General features: G+C 51.9%; 1 protein-coding gene across 4 annotated transcripts in view; it reads left to right on the top strand.

Moving 5' to 3' along the window:
• Positions 1-18849, top strand: part of FARP1 (FERM, ARH/RhoGEF and pleckstrin domain protein 1) — a 293546-nt gene extending 274697 nt beyond the window's left edge. For all 4 annotated transcript variants that reach the window (XM_082434609.1, XM_082434610.1, XM_082434611.1 and 1 more), the window contains 10 exons: positions 512-749; positions 3451-3581; positions 8408-8476; positions 8727-8816; positions 9457-9539; positions 9625-9737; positions 10147-10310; positions 15121-15228; positions 15584-15735; positions 17255-18849. In XM_082434609.1, the coding sequence (XP_082290735.1) occupies positions 512-749; positions 3451-3581; positions 8408-8476; positions 8727-8816; positions 9457-9539; positions 9625-9737; positions 10147-10310; positions 15121-15228; positions 15584-15735; positions 17255-17336 (1230 nt within the window). In that variant the 3' untranslated portion in view covers positions 17337-18849. The remainder of the gene's footprint in view (positions 1-511; positions 750-3450; positions 3582-8407; positions 8477-8726; positions 8817-9456; positions 9540-9624; positions 9738-10146; positions 10311-15120; positions 15229-15583; positions 15736-17254) is intronic.
• Positions 18850-20832: the final 1983 nt, after the last annotated feature.

The following is a 20832-nucleotide window of genomic DNA, read 5'->3' as shown; positions in this document are numbered from 1 at the left end:
AAATACGTAGTTTTAACTATATGACGTTTATTCAGTGGCCCTGGCCTATCTGTCGTTTTTTGATGTTTAGGAGAAAACCCCAAGCCCCCTGAAGGAGCTCCCATTCCTTTATTTCCCCTCAGTTTTGCCAGTCTTGTTTTGAAAGGACATGTATACCTCTAATGTTATATATACATCTCAAATATTTTATAATCCCTGTGTATTTTAAACTGTGTGATGCTTTAATAGAGCTTTTTATTCCATCCTGAGAAATTACATAGTGAAGTATTAAAAACATGAAATTAGATAAATGGAATGAAGTAATGAAAGCGAAGGTGATCTCTTTTGAGTGTCAAAATGGGTGGACCACGTGGCTGAGCAGGACTCTGCCCCCCTCCCCCCTCTCCTCTCCCCCCTCCCTCTCCCCTCCCCCTCCCTCTCCCCCTCCCTCTCCCCCTCCCCTCCCCCTCCCCCCTCCCCCTTCTGTCGCCCTGGCTCCCTACCCCACCCCCTCCTGTGTCTCGCCCGCCAGCAACTGGCGGCGCATCTGTGGAAGCACAGCGAGGCTCTGGAGGCGCTGGAGACCGGCATCCGGGGCTCCCGGCGGCTGGAGAGCTTGTGCCGAGACTTCGAGCTGCAGAAGGTGTGCTACCTGTCGCTCAACACCTTCCTCCTGCGCCCGCTGCACCGGCTCATGCACTACAAGCAGGTCCTAGAGCGGCTGTGCAAGCACCACCCGCCCAGCCACGCCGACTTCAGGGACTGCCGAGGTGAGAGTTTGGCGGAGCGGGGTGTCTCGGGGATACTGTGTCCCAAGAGGGGCAGATGCGCTTTTTAGGACCTGGTCAAATATTTTCTGCCCCCTTTTGGTCTTTCACGTAAAGAGGGCGGTAACGATCACCATGGCTTCTCTTTTCCCTCCCCTCTTGCATGCACTTTCTCCTTCCATCCTGCCTGGTTTAGTGCAAAGAACCCTGGAGAAGCTCCACTTAGAGTCAGCCCCTTACAGGAAGCTTTCCTCTACCTCCATGGTGGAAACTCATATCACCTCCCCTTGGATGGGCCACAGAAAACAGCTGGTAATAAATACTGTTCCTCATTGCTGCGGGGCGTTTGTAAGCATTTCACCTGTGTTAACTCTCAATCTTCATGAGAAGCCTATGAGACAGTGGTGAGCTCATTTTACATATGGGGGCTGCTGAGACCAGAGAAGTTAAGGAACCTGCCCAGAGTCACACAGCTGGAAAGTAAAGGACATGTAGCCTAAGCCCAGAACCCATGTTCCTGACCATCCTACCCCCCCTACTGGCTCATGATGATATTACTGTCCCTCGCTCAGCACCTGGGCCAGGTACTCTGCCAGGTATCTTTCTTACGCTAACACCTTTAATCCTTTAACAACCCCATGAGAGAACTATTGTTATCCCATTTTATAGGTAAGAATACTGAGGCTCAGAGGGGGTAAAGGCCTTGTGAGTGTCACTCAGCTGGCAAAAGAGCAGAGCTGGCATTCCAGACCATGCTTTTCCCACTGGGCCACGCGTCGTCTTTTTGAACCTGCGTCCTCTGCCTCGCGTTGTATGTGGTCTGTTACTGTCTGCGCTCCCGGGCTTGGACTTGCAGCGCCTTGGGGGCCAGGCCCTGAGGCCTGTTGCTGGGTACCCTGCACTCTGCAGCCAGTGCATGCACAGAATACACCCTCCGCGGGTGGCTCTTGACAGACAACATGAATTCGCACACCCGTTAGTATGTCAAGACCAGTGTCTCTTGCCTAAAGTATTATAAACTTAATCTTAGTTTTTAGAAAGACAACCAAAGAAAAGATTTGTCAGAGTAATTAAGACATTGGCAATTCACGGAAGGGCAACAGAACTGGCTCAAGGCGCGGTTTTGGCTTGCTTTACATGGCCGTCTTTGCAACAGACCATGCTGCCCCCTGCCTTGTGCCTTAGTATATTCTGTTCCCTCTGCTGGGACTCCTCGCCTCCACCTCCTGGTCCTTTCCCTGGCACAGTCCTCTTTTAAGGCTTAATCTGTGCCTCACCCTCAAGGCTGGGTGGCCCTCCTCCCCCCCATCTGCCTTGTCCTGCTGTATTGGCAGTCCCGGTTGGCTGTGTCTGGATGAGATGACCTAGGGCCCTTCCCAGCTCCCAGGACTCAGACCTGCGTTGATCTCTTACCCCGGAGGGTGAGGGCGAGGGAGAGGGACGGCTCTACTTTTGCACGTGCCATTCTCAGGCCAACTTGCCTAGTTTTGCATTTTACTATTTTGCTAAACAGTCTCCACTGAGAAAAGTCTATTCTTCCCAGTGAAATGGCAAAAATGTCTGTTCCCTAGCTGAAAACGTAAGGCGGCATCATTGTAGAAAGACGGGGCAAATCAAGGAATATCTGAACATAGATTTCCTGAACGTGAGGGATGCAGAGAGCCAAGAGCTGTTCTAGAATGCTTGCCCCAGGAGCACCTAGAGCCAGGCTGCCATCCTTTTTCCTCTTAGAGCTTCTGCACGCCCACCGCACTAAACATTCAGTGCCCAGGAGTTGTTTGTTGTACTAAATCGGCTGGTCGTGTCTAAAGACAGAGCAAGCTCTGGGTTTGTCACTATGGCTGAGACAAGAAGCATTCTGTGATAAGAAGCCAGGAAGCATTTCGTTTGCATCCCCAGGGAGACAGCAAAAAAAAAAAAAGGAATGCTTCCTGCCACAGTTGAGGTGCTGGGGGGAGGGGGGAGGCGGTGTTCACTGTCCTGAAGATCGAAGTTCAGTGGACAGATGTTTCTTGCTTTCCCTTGACAAACAGACAGAAATGCTCAGCTACTGTGGATGTGCCTGCCACCCAAACCCGTGCTAACAGGGCACCAGCTCCTTTTCCATACTGGATGCCTGTCAGTATAGGGGAGATGTGCCCACATTGGAAAATTTAGTTTGCAGCTGTTCTTTACAACCATTTTATAAACTCTATAAATGTCTGCAGAAGGAAGAACCGGGGTGTGGTGGAATGTTTGTTACCCAAAAGTGTTGCACTACCAGTTAGACCCTTTGCCAGAAAGATCCCTCCTTTGCCCTGGATTTTTCTATGGCTTTTCTGTGCTCCCTCTGCTCTGTTCTTTCCAGGTAACAGGGAAGGGAGGGAAATCTCTGCCCCTGGGACAGAATTCCCTTGCTGCTGCCCCTTTATGCCAACAAGTAATTCTAACTGAAGGACAGCTGTACACCACCAAGCTCTGAAGGGGGCATTGATATTTTCAAGATGGGTTTGGGGAAACTAAAGCAAAACCAATCAACACATAAAGTAAATCACTCAATTTTTATTATTGAGAATTAGCAGTGTTTTCCCTAGAAGGATGGCTTCGTTATAGTTCAGCTACAGGAGGATATTACCCTGGAGAACTGATCTTAAAAATATTGGGGAAAAAAATGACCCACATCTGCCATTAATGCTGCAGCTTTTGTGTCCGTTTCCTTCCTTAGCTGCTTTGGCAGAGATCACAGAAATGGTGGCCCAGCTTCACGGTACAATGATCAAGATGGAGAATTTCCAGAAGCTGCATGAACTCAAGAAAGATTTGATTGGCGTTGACAATCTTGTGATTCCAGGAAGGGTAAGCAGCTGTGCTCTCTGTATGCTTTGGAGGTAAAGCCAGAAAGACAACATTTAAATGACTTACATTTGAACCTTTTGAATATGGACACTCCCAAGTTAAAATATCCTCCTTCTGAAGTGGCTTCCTTCCCCCCTGGGAGACAACTGGGAAAATGCCTTGAACATTACGGTGTCAATTCAAAAATTTTGTGTTAGAAGGAGATAAATCAGTCAATCCTTCCACCTCATATGCTGCTTTTTCTCCTTACTGGTTGATCCACTTATTTACTTTTTCCCCACCATATTCTGAGCAGATTTGAGATTCCTTATTTTATTTTTTTAAATTTAGGTAAATAAAAATGGAAGATAAAGAAAAAAAATTTTTTAAGGATTGGGTAAAATGGCGATAGAAAGCAGAGGAAAAACTAGTGCATGAAAGCAGGCAATAAATTCCCATGTAAGAAAAGTATTTTTTTAAAGATGCAATTTACAGGGACTTCCCTGGTGGTCCAGGGGTTAAGACTGTGCTTCCACTGCAGGGGGCACAGGTTCGATCCCTGGTTGGGGAACTAAGATCCCACATGCCATGTGGTGTGGCCCAAAAAAAAAAAAAAAAAAGATGCAATTTGCATAATGTAATTTTAATTTGGATTAAAATAACATTTTAGCCAGAACATGATTCTGGGAGAGGTGCAAATTCACTTACACTATTAACCTTTACTTCCCCATGTGCATGACATGTAGGTCATTCACAATAAAATAGGGCCTCGCTATCCAAACACACTCTCCAGGCCAGTGGGCATTTAAAAAATACAGGGTAGCCTGCCTTTTTCCAATTCTCTTCCTAGGAAGCAGTCATTGACCAGGAATTAAAAATACTAGTCAGTTGCTGTCCCTCATCAAATCTCTCTGTGGGAATTTTTTCCACTAGTCCCCTATCTTGACCTCATCCAGGTTCAGAAGGGAATTTTAGCCTCTTTGATCTGCCTTAATCTTCAGACAAGTATCCCGTGTGTCAGGGGCTTCTAGTTTTATCGGACAGGTAACCTCCCTGGAAACTATAAATCTGTGTAACTCAGAAAAGATAAGGGAACATCCCTCATCTTTTGGGTATTTGGGTCTTTCTGTTGGGAATCCTAATTACAAAGCTGACCAGAATACCAGCTATAAAATGGTGTCAGAAGAGTTATGTGGTAAATGCTGGGTGGAAATTAAAGCTGGGATTTACTTCAGCTCTGCTGGTGAGAAAATTCTGCCGGGGCTCAGTACACGACAGTCACGTTTACCCATCCATGCAGAAGCCTTTAGGGCCTTGTGGAATTAATCTTCTCTTAACTTTGGATGTTATAAAATATTTAGTATATCATGCTACATGGCAAACAGAGCATTTTGTAAGGAACTTACTTTGAGGAATAGTTTCCACGGTGCTATGAAAAAAAGAGCAGTGGATTGGAGTAGGTGGCCCGGGTTCAATTTCTGGCTCCACCAGAATTGGGATGGCTCACTTACTGGAATGTTCCCTCCCTTCTGTAACATGGGCATCATACCTTCTCCGTCGTAGGTGATACGGATCAAATGAGATTTAATGTGCAAAACTAACACAATAAATACGAATTATCTTCCTCTTCCCCCACCTACACTTATTTGAAGAGACTAAGTTTATGCTTATTATAATGTCATTGAGTACACAGCACAGCATTGTAGAAGGCACCAGAAGCTTTTCATCAGATCAGATATACGGGCTCTCTCACCCACCAACTGACCAGGTGATCTGGGCAAGTTCCTTACTCATTTTGCTCCTCAGTTTCCTTATCTGAAAAATGGGGATGAATTTACAGGCTCACATATGCAGCTAATATAAGCACCCAGCACATGTCAGGCTCACACCACGTGCTAAATAAAAGAAAGTCATCATTATTGATGAAGCTGAAGTCAGAATTTGGGTGCTGGTTACACACTGCAGACCCACCTTATCTGCATATTCTTATGTTCATCTGCCTGCTTCACGGCCACTCACTGTTTCAAAGTCAGCCCTGACTGAAATGGGAAGGAGGGATCTAAGACCCTCAGAGGGGCGAGTTCTAAGACGGGCTGTTCCCCACATGGAGGCTAATTGATTATCTTTCTTTTTTTTTTTTAAGTCTTTATTGAATTTGTTACAATATTACTTCTGTTTTATGTTTTTGGTTTTTTTGGCCATGAGGCATGCGGGATCTTAGCTCCCTGACCAGGGATCGAACCCACGCCCCCTGCCTTGGAAGGAAAAGTGTTAACCACTGGACCGCCAAGGAAGTACCCTGGTTTTTTGTTTGTTTGTTTGTTTGTTTTTTAATTTTAAATTATCGAATAACCTGATGAGTGGAAAGAAGGCTCTGACAGATTTATCTACTGGTGGAATTTGAAAAATTGAGATGTAAACGTGAGCGGCTAACATTCGAGCTCCCTGCGGTCTAATTCCTCACCCAGCTTTCGGGCGTAATCCTGCTGCCCTCCCGCTAGGGTCAGGCCGAGATGAGGTCACGTCCTGGAAGGCAGGAGGCAAAAGGCCCCAGCACGCTCTGGCCTGAGCCAGGCCCCCATGGTGTGTTTTCTGTCCCTGAGAGTTCTTCCAGGAGGATAGTGGAGGTTCATTTGGATAAAACTCAGAGGCCTGGATATTGTGAATTTCATTCCAGTTGGAAGCAGCTTGAGCTTAAGGATATTAGGAGCCTTTTTTCTCCTATTTCATGGTTTTTTAAAAAAATTAAAAAACCATTCTGGGCAGGAGGCATTTTCCATCTCCAGCCCTGAGACAGTGATCTGAGCCCATAGCCCTTCTGCAGAAGCTCCATCTTCCCCTTCCCACATCCTTCAGATTCGTTAAGAAAACGCACATATAACAACGTTGGACACGCGAGCCGGGAACAGGAGTGACGGCACAGTAGGGTCGCCACTCCTCGTTCTCTGATCCCCTTCAGTGATGAAAGCAGTCCCCAAACACTGTTTATCTTCATACGGTACCGTTGCTGTCTGATAGCATCCATCCCCTGGACCAGCAAGTATTTGTTATGTGTCACTTTGTTGATCTCCAAAATATGTCAGTTAAATCGCCAGCAGATGTAGTCTTTGATTGACATTTCATAAAGGACCAAAGCAAGAGTCAGGCTGTGCAGAGTCTATAGAATGCAAATGAACTGGTTGAGTCCCTGTTCTTGGCTCGTTAGCTACTGAGGTCACAGGAAAACTAGGTAACAAACAGCCCCAATACTTAGTGACTGAAGACAACCTTTTAGTATATGTCACGGTTTTGTGAGTTGGGAATGGGGCAGGACTCAGCCAGGTGATTCTTCTTTCTTTAGGGCATTGACAGAGGTCCCAGGTGGGCTGACCTGGAGGGGCCAAGGCTTACACTTGGCAGACGGCTGGAGGCAGGGCTCAGCTGGGAGCGTGCACCTGAGAGCCCACGAGGGGCCTCCCCAGCGTGGGTTCAGGGTGGTCTCACTGCTTATGTGCAGTTTAGGGTTCCCAGAGTAAGTGTTCCCAGGCACAAAGCAGAGGCTGTGTGTAGTTTTATGACCTGGTCTCAGAGGTCACACAGCATCACTTCCATACTCTATTTGTCAAATTGGTCACCAGTCTACGCACATCCAAGGGAAGGGGGGACAGAGACCAGCCTCTGTGGGAAGAATGTCAAAGAACTTGCAGCTGTGTTTTAAAAGCAGCTCTGTGGAAACATAGTTTGGCGGTTCCTTAATAAGTTAACCATAGAATTTCCTCATGACCCAGCAATTCCACTCCTGGCTCTATACCCAGAAGAATTGAAAATAGGTGCTCAAACAAAAAGTTGAACGTGCATGTGTAGAGCAGCACTGTTCAGAGTAGCCAGAAGGAGAAACAACTCAAATACCCATCAACAGCCTAAGTGGGTAAACAAAGTGTGCCCTATCCATGCAGTGGAATATTCAGCCACAAAGAGGAACGAATTTCTGACACTTGCCACAGCACGGATGAACCTTGAAAACATTATGCTAAGTGAAATAGGCCAGACACAAAAAGCTACAATATTACATGTTTGACTTATATGAAATAGGCAAATCCATAGAGACAGAAAACAAATTGGCGGTTGCCAAGTGCTAGGGGGAGACGGAAACGGGGAGTGAGAAATGGGGACTGACTGCTTAATGGTGATGAGGTTTCCTTTTGGGTGATGGAAAGTTCTGGACCTAGATGGTAGTGATGAATGCACTAAAGGTCATGCAGGGTAAGTTTTATGTGTATTTTACCACAGTTTTTTAAATGATAGTTTTGTGGAGGGTTTCTGAAGCGCCCCTGAATGGTCTGTGCCCTCAGAAGTTTATAGTCGGGAGGGAGAGTTCCTTTCTGGCTCTTTCATCCTAGAACACAGTTACTAGTTTTTGAGAACCAGATTTTAAGTCGTGGAGAAGATTCCTGTATTCACAGTTCTCTCCTATGGCGTATCTTGTCTTCCTGGTCCCCGGCTGCCACTTTGTATCCATCCAGGGGCCTTGTCCCCTCCTCACAGCCAGAAGCCCTGAGGGCCTGGGGGTTAAGTGTAGAGTTATAGGTCCCGGTGTGAACCAGCCCACCGCACAGGCCACTGGACCTCCGACCGCTAGCTTCTTCTCTGGTAGTGGAGCCAAAGCTAGCCCCTGCCTTGCAGGTTGCTCAGAAGGAGAGGAGCTTAGAGGCGGCACAGCACGGCATTCAGTAAATAGCAGCTATGACGGATACGATTTTTAGTGTGAAAGGGACCACGATGGGCGGAAGCATCTCACGTCGCGTTGAGTCTGCGCTGGCGCGGCGTCGCAGGCTCCCAGCCAGCTCGCGGGTGTGTTTTCTCTGCAGGAATTCATCCGCCTGGGCAGCCTCAGCAAGCTCTCCGGGAAGGGGCTCCAGCAGCGCATGTTCTTCCTGGTAAGTGGTGAGAGCTGTTTGCTCAAGGTGATCGGTGACTTGTGAGCCCATGGAACCAGCAAGGGTCACGGCGCTGGGCCTCGGCCACCCCAGAGGGGATACCTGGGAGGCAGGAGGAGCAGCCAGAGCTGCTCAGGCCGGAGTTGTTGAGATCCACGAATTGTCTCGTCGGATTCTGAAAACGTAGTTTCTGTACGTGTTGGTTTCAAACGGAGCCCGTTCATCTCAGCCGCGCTTGTCCTTGTTTTAGTTCAACGACGTCTTGCTGTACACGAGCAGGGGGCTGACAGCCTCGAATCAGTTTAAAGTTCACGGGCAGCTCCCGCTCTACGGCATGACCGTGAGTATGCGCCGTGGGCATGGGATGGGGACCTCTGCCTCTGGGCTGCCTGCGGGGTGCAGGAGCCAGTGACAGGGGGAGGGGCTTGACAAGGAAGTGAGAGCATCACAGGCGCTGTGAAAAACCTGGGCCTTGTTAGGGCTCCCCTAGGGGGGCCCCGGGACCTCACTCCCTGTCCTGCACCTGGGATGCGCGGCTATGTTCCTTCCGGAATCAAGTGCAGAGGCAAGCTGCCGTGCCTACGTGGTGTGAGCTTGCCTTTCACTGCCCGGTGCCTGGTGCCGGGACCCTGAGAGGCCATCCTCACCGTCCACGTGGAGTGAAGACCAGGAAGCAGCCTTTCTCCCGAGATATCCAGTGGACGGGTGTCCATATTCTGTGATCCATGGTGGGCAGAGGCAGACAGGGCGCCAGTGTGCCCCAGTGCGGCTTATCCCCACACTCTCCTCAGTGGTCGGGTAGAGGGAGGTTTATGGCTCTGACGAAAAAATATAATGCATTTTGACCTTGCTTTCACCCTCCCGATGGGGACTTTTTTGGACTTGGTCCGCCGAGCTGTAGTCAGTTCGGTGAACGTTTGAAAATGCGCTGAGTATCCCACCCCCTGCTCGGTGGTAACTTATGAACACTCGCCCCACAGATGGAGGAAAGTGAGGACGAGTGGGGCGTGCCCCACTGCTTCACCCTGCGGGGCCAGCGCCAGTCCATCGTCGTGGCTGCCAGGTAACGCGGGAAGCCTGACCTTCGACCTCGGTACCCCTTCTCCCCACTGTGGCCTGGAAATACCTGACGTCCATCTCTCCTTCAGTTCTCGGTCCGAGATGGAAAAGTGGGTGGAGGACATACAGATGGCCATTGACTTGGCCGAGAAAAGCAGCGGCCCCGCCCCCGAGTTCCTGGCCAGCAGCCCTCCTGACAGCAGTAAGCGTTGCACTGAAAATTGCCTTACCGAGGCGCCCCATAGCCACAGTCTGCGTTTGTGTTTTAAGCTAAAAATCAAGGAACTTACTTTTTATAAAAGTTTAAAAAACAAACAAACAAAACCCCTTAAAAGAGAATGAGCAAGCGGAGGAATCGCATCTTTTCTGGGCCAGCATTGCCGCTTGTCAGCCTCTGGGGGGCGAGGGGCGGGGAGAAGACTGTTGGGGGCTCCCTGGCGGAGGGACTGGGGAGACGCCCCTGGCCAAGCCCTCGCTGCCAGTGTGACTTCCTGCTCGGTGGGTGCCCGGGACCCCCAGCCTTCCCATCCCATTCGGCCCCTGGGAGGGGGCGGGACAGGGGCCCTCCTGGCGAGCAGAGAGGAAAGCGCCGCCTCTTGCTGCCCCCGCAGAGTCCCCGGAGGAGGCGGCGGGCGACCAGGAGTCGGAGGACGACCTCAGCGCCTCGCGCACCTCGTTGGAGCGCCAGGCCCCGCACCGCGGCAACACCATGGTGCACGTGTGCTGGCACCGCAACACCAGCGTCTCCATGGTGGACTTCAGCGTGGCCGTGGAGGTAGGGCCGGCGGCGGCGGGGTCGGGGTGGGGGGGGGGGGTCCGGCCACGGGCGCTGGCCTTCTGAGCATGCGCGCTCCGTGGGCCGGCAGGTGCACCGGCCTTGGCGTCTGTCCGTTCGCAGGCCCCCTGTGCAGTGATGGTTTTCTTTTGTTCTCTGGACCGTGCCCTCTCCTCTCGCGGAGTTAGCCACAGGGCGGGGGCTGTGCATGCCTTTATTCGTGTGTCCGCGCCGAGAGGTCCGGATGGGCCGCCCAGGCGCCGTTCTTGCTGCGCCCTGGAGCAGCCCCCGGAATCGGGTGCGGGGAGGCGGTATGGGCGGAAGGCTGGTGCCGGCCAGGGCCACAGCAGGTAGGTGCAGTTCATGGAAGAACCTGCGAGAAGCTGGCTCGCGGAGCGTCCCGAAGAGCTGGCTTTGGGGATGGGGGCTCTCCCCGTATTGCGACCGTGAACCTTCCAGAACTCTCCAGACCTCATTGTCTAGGCGTTCTCCAGTCCAGGTCCGTAATCCCCAACCTTTCAGAAAATGCGAAGCCCAGAAAGCTCTGAAACCGCGAAGTTCTCTTCATACCCCATTGACGGCAGAACCTGACCTGAGCGGTCAGGAGGCTGTTTATCGGTTTTGTGAGCGCGTCCTGTTTTACTACATAATCGCTGTGTTTGATTCTGGGCTACAGCCCGAGACCCCGCTGCCTGGGGTGCCATAGAGGACAGGCACTGGATTATCTTTCTAAAATCTGACAGATGCTGAATTCCTGAGTATAAGTGTGCCTGGCCCCAAAATGTCACATAGGAGATTGTGAGCCAAGAACAGCAGTGTGTTTGCTTTCTGAACCAACAGTGTGTTGGTTCAAATGAGCCAAACATTGCTTGATGGATAGTCCATAGGGGTTTCCTGAGATTGTTTTCTGGAACTGACCTTCCCGGTTGCACGGAACTGCGTTTGGTGCGTTTCCCTGCCACAGCTAATGTTCTAAGACCCGTGCTTCCTTGTCAAACCATCCTCACCCGCAGGGGGCTGTGTCCCAGCGGCGCGGAGCTCCCCGACTGGGCCTGGCCTTCCCCTCCTGCATCCGCCCCACAGGGGGTGGGGCTCTTTCTTCCCGAGGGGCTCACTGCCCTCATCAACCTCCCTCCCATCACATTTCCACTGCATCTGTTGGCAAAGCTTGCCAACCGGAGATTTCTTCCAGGGAACGGGGATCTTTCCAGCAAGGAGGGAGCAGTGACCATCTGGAGGCAAAAAATACCTGATCCCATCTATTCTAGTCCAGTGAGGCCAGGGGAAGGGCGGGGCCGTGCGGGAGAAATCCTCTTTGCTTCGCTTTATACTCACCTTTGCGATGTGTAGTCAGGGCTGTGGAGGTGTGGGAAGTTGGTAGGCATGAACCTTCCTCCTTAATCCTGGAGGCATGCAGGCCATTCAAGAATGCGGCCCAGACACAGCTCGAGCCCTGCTTTTCAGGGTGACAGCCTGCACTGGTGCCGTGTGTGTCTGTGTCTGTGTGTGTGTGTGTGTGTGTGTGTGTGTGTGTGTGTGTGTGGCAGAGCCAGGTCAGCGCACTGCGGCCTCAGACCAAATCCTGCCCGCCCCCTGCTTGGTTACAGCCCGTCAACGAAGAATAGGGTTTTCCGTTTTTGAGTGGTCACTACAACTATCTTTGGTTTTGCCCCTTGGCCCAAAAAGCCTAAAACAGTACTTGGCCCTTTGAGGAAAGGTTTGCTGAACGCTGAAGCCCATGGGAACGAGCCCTGAGCCGCTGTGGTTTTAAGGTGGCAGTGATGCAGCTTGGATGCTCGTGGAACTGGCGCGTCTGTCGCTCTGTAAATGTCCCTTCCTTGCCCGATCCCCCTTCCCCAAGGCGTGTGGCTTCAGTCCGGTGTTGGTGGTGGGCTCCTGTGGGTGCCACATGCCCCTGGATGACCGGAGTTGGGGGAAGGGGCACGGGGGAGTGGCTCCTTCCTTCTTGACGTGCTTTCTCACCGTCCCCGGCGCCAGATTCTCTCTCTTCTAGGGCTCGTGCAGGTAGGAATGAGGGGGTGTTTGGGGGGCAGCCTGAAACTGAGCTGGCCTCCGCAGAAAGTCTGGGGGCACCGTCAACGTCGGGGTTTTGACGCTGGGATGGCCAGTGTGAAGGCTTGCGTAGGCCGTAGGGCCAGCAGGGGATTCAGAGGTGAAACGATCAAAGTTGTGTTGTAAGACTGGAGTTGGGAGGCGGTGGAGACTGGGGGGAGAGGAGGGTGTCAGCCGTCTGAACACAGGCGAGGACCAGGAGGACGGGGGGAACTGCAGCGAGAGGGAGAACTAGGGGTGGGACCCTCACTTCCTGTGGCTGCCGAAACACATCAGAAACCGCTTAACAACAGAAATGTGTCCTCTCACAGTGCTGGAGGCCGGAAGTCCACGCTCACGGTGTCAGCAGGCTTGGCTCCTTCTGGAGGCCCTGGTGCAGCTCTCCCCCGGCTTCTGGGGGTTGCCAGCCACCCCCGGTGTCCTCTTGGCTTGTGGACACATCACTCCAGTCTCCGCCTCTGTCTCACTCGGGGGTCTCCCTGTGTCTGTTAAAAAGTCCTCTTCCTATGAGGACACCGGGCATTGGGGTTAGGACCCACCGTACTCCAGTAGGACCTTAACTTGACTGTATATGCAACGACCCTATTTCTAAATACGCTCATCATCTTCACAGGTACTGGGACTTTGGGCATGAGTATCTTCTGGGGGGACACGAATCAATCCACAACAGGGACGGAGCAGTTGGGAGCCAGGAAGAGGGAAGAGCAAAGAAGCCTTCCTCCAGTCCGGGAAAGGCAGGGAATGGGCATCAGCCAGTGCCAGATTGCGAATGTGGACCTCTCCCGTAAAGGCAGCACACGGAGACTGGTCCGGGTTGGAGACAGACCCAAAGGTCATTTGCGTAGACAAAAGGCTCAGGCTCTTGAGAGCGGCTTAGGGGCCATGTGACCCGAGAAGGAGACTCGAAGTGTGTATGGGAGTGAAGCCAAGGGAGCAAGAGTTTCGGTGGGGTTGGCAACTTCGGAGGGCACTGGGGCAAGGAGGGACCAGTGGATACAATTACTAAGAAGCGTCTAATCTGTTAAGATGGCAAAGCTAGAAGGACCTACTCAGAACGTATACCCTGGCATGTTCCAGGGGGATTCAAGGCTGCTGGCAGAAGTTAAGAGTGTTCTCATGAACCTGCCTTGGAGGAAAAACACTGGCCTGGAACCTGGTTCACCCATGAAGTGTGTAAACCACACTGTGGGTTGGACTGGCTTTTGTTCCAAAGGTAACTGCATCTAAGAGAAAGGGTTTTTTTGGGCTCTGGCTGGAGGAATTTACTTGATTCAGTATAAAACTAAGAAGTATAAGGAAAGGAAAATGTGCTACTCTCCTTCCTCCAGAGCGAGACTTGCATGTAATCATGTGTGCTATTGCACAAGCATCAAATCCCCACTCTGGTTGCCACCATCACCTGCTGGAACCCACAGCTCCCCTTTTCTTGTGCCTCTCGCCAGTGGGCAAGTGGCAGCCAGGAGGAGTGATGGCACACTGTCTGCAGGGACCACAGGGACACCTCTGCTTCCTGTGTGCTCTCGGCCTGACACGCCGTCTCCCCCATCAGACTGCAAGCGACTTGCAGCCAGAGAAATGTAAACTCTTCTCAGAGGGGCCTTACTTAAGAATGCCGTTGGATTAAATACAGGTTACTGGAAAAGCCCCAAAGGGAGGGACTGAAGTAGACGCAGGTGTGTGTATATGTATATTTTATTGTGGTGCGTTTGCCCGTTTCACCCTTTGGAAGGGGACGATTTAGTGGCAGTGATTATATTCACCATCCCTCTCTCTCTCCGTCGAGGCTTCCTGGGGATGAGCTGCCGTCTTGTCGGGGACAGGGATGAGGCTTCTTAGGGTCCCCTGAGAGGTGACACGGGGGCTTTGGAGAGAAGGCGGGGACGCACAGGCTCTGCTCCTGGCGTCTGCCTGCGAGCTCAGGGTGATGCACTGTGCCGGCAGCTCCCGCGGGCCTCAGGAGACCATGGGGCGCCGGAGCTAAACCAGGACGGACGCCCGGAATGCCTGTTCCACCAGTGCAGGATGGGGCCTGGAGGCGTTGCAGCCAGGGCCACCAGGTGGCGGTCAGGAGCTGCTGGCTGGCTCCTGCCGGCTTAGAGTTGAGGGGGATGGATCCTTTCCCACGGATGCCAGAACGAGCACCACCACGTGGGCAGATCTCTCTCACCATCCTGGAGGTCACAGGGCCAGCAATCAAGGTGGCAAGTGGGCCCAGCTCCCTCTAAACCTGTGTGGGAGGAGGCTGCCTTGCCGCTCCCGGCGTCTGTGGGTTGCTGGCCAGCCTTGGTGTTCTCCGGCTCGTAGACGCATCGCTCGAGCCTGCCTGTTGCCACAGGCGCTGCCCTGTGTCTGTCTCCTTTTTAGAAGGATGTCAGCCGTAGTGGATACGGGCCTATACTCCAGGACCATCTCCTCCTTAATTCTACATCCAATGACCCTATTTCCAAATAAGGTCACATTCTGAGGTACTGGCGGGGGGGAGGGGGGTTAGGATTTCAGGATACATTTGGGGGACAGAATTCAGCCCATACCAGATGACAGGAAAATTAAACCAGGCTCACACAGTCCCCCTCCCAGAGCGAAAGGCCGTTTTCTTAAGTTCCCCCCCCTCCAGGAAGCCTGCTCCCAGAAGCACGGCCCTGCCGGTGGGCCCCACAGGACGTGACACCGAGTTGTCCTTTCCACCGGACCAGGGGTGCCCCAACCCGGGCCCCTTACAGGCTGACTTGTCTTGCAGAATCAGTTGTCTGGGAACCTGCTGAGGAAATTCAAAAACAGCAATGGATGGCAGAAGCTGTGGGTAGTCTTCACAAACTTCTGCCTGTTCTTCTACAAGTCGCACCAGGTATGTGCCCAGGGTGGCGGCTGGGGAAGAGCCTGAAGGACCCTCCCTCCTCGGGGAGCAGGCAGCTTTCCTCTGGAAGGATGAAAAACTTGACCCCCAAGCCGCCCAGGTGTCGGAGGGGGGCCCACGGCAGGCTGGGCAAGGCCACGGCCATCAGAGACCCCCACAGCTCCAAGCGAAGGCTGACATTATCCACTTGCCCAAGGGCTGCGCGTCTGCTGGTTGGATGCGGGGAGGGGGGCGCGGGTGATGTCACCGGTGGCCGATGTGACGCATCCAGGCCCGGACCTCAGCCCAGCTGCTGCGGGCAGGTGCCACACTTGTGGCTGCTCCCACCTTCTGTGCCCCCTTCCAGGACAGTCACCCCCTCGCCAGCCTGCCTCTGCTTGGGTACTCGCTCACCATTCCCTCCGAGTCCGAAGACATCCACAAGGACTACGTGTTCAAGCTGCATTTCAAGTCCCACGTGTACTACTTCAGGGCTGAAAGTGAATACACGTTTGAAAGGTAAAAGTCCCCCTACACGGGGCACCCGCAGAGAAAGGACACTCTCTTCTTCTGAGCAGGAGGCTTTCTCCCAAGTGAGCAAGTGCATAAGGCCTCCTAGCAGCAGCTACTTGCTGCCTGGGCACTGACTCCCTTCCAGAATGGGCTTCTTGTTCTCACCCTGCTACTTGCTTAAAATGAAAGCGCTTCATAAGATCTGGGCTCTGTCTGCCCAATGCAAGTACACGTCTGTTTTCGCAGGAGCAAGTGGAACCGTGACTTTCCCTGGGACACATCAGCCCATAACCTGTACGCTAGTTCACACCACACGGGGTACACTTTTCCGTCTCTAACTTGTGTTTTTCCAGTCGATGGGTACAGTAGTTGCTTCGTCCCGTCGCCAACAGGCTAAGTAACCTTCAAGTCAAAACACCACAAAAGGAAGGGAAAAAAAGTCCTAGTGCCTCTTAGTTCGTTACCTTACCCATGAGACTGGCCCCGTGGTGTAGAGACCCAGGGCAGGGGTCCTCCTTTAGCCAAGAGATGAAGGACCCAGGCTCTCCCTGTGGCCATATTCAAGTACAAATCCTGGGCCTTGCATCCTGGGGCAGGCTCTGAAAGCAGTGTCACTGCTGAACCACCACCTGGGCGAGGGGGGCAGGGGTGGTCCTTGGGCAACGGACCAGACAGGGCAGCTGCTGCCGCCCCCCCCCCCCCCCGAGGGAGAAACTTTTCTCCTGAGAACCCACAAGGGTTTCTAATCAATGGGCCAGTCACCCGTGCACAAACTCACGTAAAGTTAGTTCACGGGAAACAGCACCGTGGTTTAAGACCAGGGTCGAAGCCGCCGTGACACCCACACCAGAGCAGCGGGGCCCTAAGCTACACTGGTTGAAAAGGGAGCCCAGGGGGCAGCACTCCTCAGATTTGATCCTGGACTGGAAAACTGAGATGCCATCACTGCTGTGGCAGGGAGCACGTAGCCTTGCAGTGTAAGGTCCTGGGATTAGGGATTTCTAAAGCCCTCTAAGCTCTACAAAGGCGGGAAGCTGGGCCGCCCCAGGTCTCCTCCACCTGGCAGTACTGACGTGGTAGACCAGATGACGCTTTGTTGTTGCGGGTGGGGGACGCTCAGCAGCAGCCCGGGTCCCTCTGCCCACTGGTTCTAGACCACAAACAAACAGCCCCGCGTCTCGGATAGGCTGCACACCACTGTCCTGAGAAAGGCTGGGAGTGTGCGCTGCCTCGGGCACGTCTGCAGAATGCGCGTGCCCCGCTCAGTGCTTTTCAAAGTGGTCCTCAGGAGTACCTGGAGGAGGCTTTAACCCTGCTTTCATTTACCTGGAAGCTAGGCGCTCACGTGCGATCTCTTCTGCTACAAAAGCAGATTATACACCAGGCAGTTATTAGGTCACGCTGGGGCTTTGTAAGTAACGACCGCCAGGGGTCATGAAGCTGTAACAAACCAAGAAAAGCAGATTTCAGAGACACGGGCTGATAAAAAGTGACCCCTGACGGTTATTTCACTTTCTTGTCTTAGATGGATGGAGGTGATCCGAAGTGCCACCAGCTCGGCCTCCCGTGCCCACGTTCTGAGTCACAAAGAATCTCACGTGTATTGATGGCAGGACGGGACACATGTGTTGATTGTTTCAGCAGTGGCGACTTTCCCGGAAGACATTTTCTTTCTTCTGTATTAATGAAGCCTAGTAAAATTAACACCTGTCTGTCTGGAAAACAAAATACATGGTTTCACAGCGACTCTCATCTGTCTCCACAGAACCATTTTAAACCTTGTCTTTGCAGCTGTTAATTTCTCATCGGAACGGGACCGCACCCCTGCCTTCAACGCGGGTGGCGTCTCGGCCGTCATGCCCTCGGTGGGCTGTCTTCAGCTTGTGCCAGTATTAAAACATTGTCACGGATAGAGTGCCGAATGACATTTTTTCCCTCCGCAACTGCACCTTAAAGTCAGTACAAACAAACACATCCATGCAACCAAAAGACAGGGCAAGGGCTCTTTTTTTAAAAAGATGATGATTGATAAACTTTTATGATTTTGATTTCTAGGCTGCTGCATTTTTACAAAATGGATTTTCCATTGTTTGTTTGTTTGCGATACACTTGGCAGTCTTAAGCAAATGAGATCATTTTCAGATTTTTTTTTTCTCACTCTTTCTACTTTTATAATGATAGAAAATTAGTAGGATTTACTTTTTTGATAAACGAGCAGTTTGCAGCATCCTGTGTTCCGCTGGGGGCTGCCGGCTCCAGTGAAACGCTGGTTCCCAGACCTATTTCTTGGCACAAGTTGACCAAATTGTTTAAGCGATGACTATTTACAAAGTGTAGCAGGTTGTTTTCTGTTAAGAGAAGCGGAAATCCAGTGCGCTCTCTGGACTGTCGGTGTACTGAGTGGCGTATCCGATGGGAGGGTAGTAAGCTGTGGTGTTTTGCTGTATGTTTCACAAGCATGAGAACCTGTATGTCAGTGACCAGGGCCATTTGTGCTGTGTTACGTTGTGGAGCGTGTCTGAGCTTCCCGTGGAGGCAGGAGCTCTGAGTCACAGTGTGTCGTCCCCTGGCTCCCGTGATCAGACCTGTATCCTACTGCAACTGTGGTTTGGAACTGCACACTCAATAGTGGTATATATATATCGTGCCTGTCTTCACAAACCATTCTTTTCTCCTTTTTATACTCACCCCCCACCCCGCCAAACCCCCCACCCCCAGCCTGGGGTATGGACATATGACATTGCACATCCTTGATAGTCGGACAACACAGGGAACAGGGTTCCAGTAACTGCTGGGGCCCACAAGTCAAAATCCGTTTGCCTATTCTCCATGGGGCTCGGGTGGCTGCTATTCCCTTAGTATTGTTAAGTCCTTTTCTGATGCCGCCCCCAGAGGGGGCGACCCATCCACCACGGTTCCCTTCCAGTGCCCCACACCACAGCTGGGGGCCCTCACCTAAGACACCCAGGACCACCCCAACTGGGGGGCTGTGACCGGCGTACGTGGAAACATACAAATGGACGATGAGTAGCTCGAGATGTGTGTGAATCATTTGCCTTACAGTCTGTACAGACGGTTTTAAGTACTAACAAAAGGGAATAAAAATACCTCATGCCACAATCCAGCATCCTGAAGTTTTAAGGCAAAACAACCAACCTTGTCTCTTGTCTTTAATTGAATCTCAGGCAGGTGGGTCGGGGAGTCGGCTGGTCACTGTGGGGTGGGGTGAATGAGCTGTTGAGTCTGTTCTCTTAAGACAAACAACGTATTTTGATACGTATGTGATACTTTTCTCTGCTTCTTCCAACCTGGAACCGGGAAAGCAGAACATTTCCAGGAGACTGACCGTCAGAGGCTCTAGAAGACAAGGGGTGAGGGCAAGGTGGGCAGGGAGGGGACTGGGAAGCCTTTGACCCCAGTCCCTGGGCCGCTGAGATGGCGGAATCATGAGCTTCTCCCTCCAAAAGTCACACCTGTCACTCACCTCTACAAGGCTTGGAGACAAGGTGGTCTCCTAAGTCAGTCTTCTGCTCCCAGCTATGATTCACACCTGTGTCCCCCTGTGACTTCAAAGAAAACCTAAGTGCAAATCATGTAGGCAATTCAGACCACTCCCAAGCTGCCGGAAACATGGAGTTTCAGAGACACCCGCTATCTCAGTCCTTTCTGGCTGCTGTAACAAACATACCATCAACTGGGTGGCTTATAAACAAATATCTTTCTTACAGTTTGGAGGCTAGAAGTCCAAGATCAAGGTCCCTGCAGATTCAGTATCTGGTGAGGGCCCACTTCCTGGCTCACAGATGGCTATCTTCTGTGTCCTCACGTGGTGGAAGGGGTGAGGGATTGCTGTGGAGTCAGGGCACTAATCCCAGTCCTGAGGGCTCCACCCTCATGACCTAATCATCCCCAAAGGCTCCCACCTCCTAATGCCATCACACTGGGGCTCAGGATCTCAACATATAAATTCAGAGGTGCGGGGGGACACAAACGTTGTCTACTCCCCCTCTACACACAGGACACAATTACAAAAAGAATTATTTCTGTGAACTTTATTGACCCTTGCATGATACAGACCCTGCGCTTAAGAACACACCTTGCAGCGCTCCTCAGTTATTGCCATATTTTATAGCAGAAATACACAAGCCACGTTTAAGGAAGAAAATATAAAAATGCTCATAAACCTATGTTTTGCCAAAAGAAAGGTACAAAATGCTGCATTCAAACTAAACGCTTCAAAAGACCACTTGGAGAACAAAACCATCAGATCGGGAAGGTGTGTGGCCCTTGGTTACAGCGAGACAATCACACGACTGAGACAGTGCCGAGGCCCCCAGACCACATGGGTGCAGCCAGTGCAGAAAAGACCACATCAAAGAGGTGTCGACAACCAGCCAGGCACAGCCCCCAACCTCCAAGAGGCCGTCTGTGCTTCTGGGTGAAGCCACCCAGCCATCAGCAGTGTGGGCAGAGAAGCCGCTAACTGCTGGGGTTCAGCGTCCAGAGGCTTCCGAGGGGCAGTCAATCTACCTTGAGTGCTGAGCTCATGGGTCTGGCTAAATACCACCAGCGGTTTATAGGCCCGAGGCAGGTCCTGTTGTAGCTCTGGTACCTGGTCTCTCTTTTAATAAAGGACTTGAAGTGGACAAACGCTAGCCTCAAGCAGATGCCCTTAAAAATGTATCAGCTGATTTTTCTTTGTCTACAGAAAGTAACAAACCAGGAGAGATTGTAGGGGGAGGTGACCCACTTTCAAAAGCCTGTCAAAGCCACATCTTCCCCGAGAAGCTTCATCAACAGAAGACATTTCCAATAAACTCAATCGAGTAATTTGCCGCTTTGGCCTGGGAGACGGCGCTGTGCTGTTACCGTCCAGTGACTGCAGGGCAGCTACTAACCGTTCACAGCACCTCACTTAGCTGGGATCCCGTCTGCCAATCAGTGTAACCATCACTCACATTTGACATGGTGGTCAGTCAGCGTCAAGTCTTGAAACCACTGTCCATTTGCAAATCTGAAGAACTCTACATCAGAAAGCTGCTGTCTACTCTGGCGCTTTCAAGATCAGACAAGCAGCACGCCTCGGGGAACACTGCTCCATTT

This window comes from Balaenoptera physalus, assembly GCF_965194825.1.
Source record: "Balaenoptera physalus genome assembly, chromosome: 18".
NCBI classification, from domain to species: domain Eukaryota; kingdom Metazoa; phylum Chordata; class Mammalia; order Artiodactyla; family Balaenopteridae; genus Balaenoptera; species Balaenoptera physalus.
This window is presented reverse-complemented; position numbering and strand designations above follow the sequence as displayed.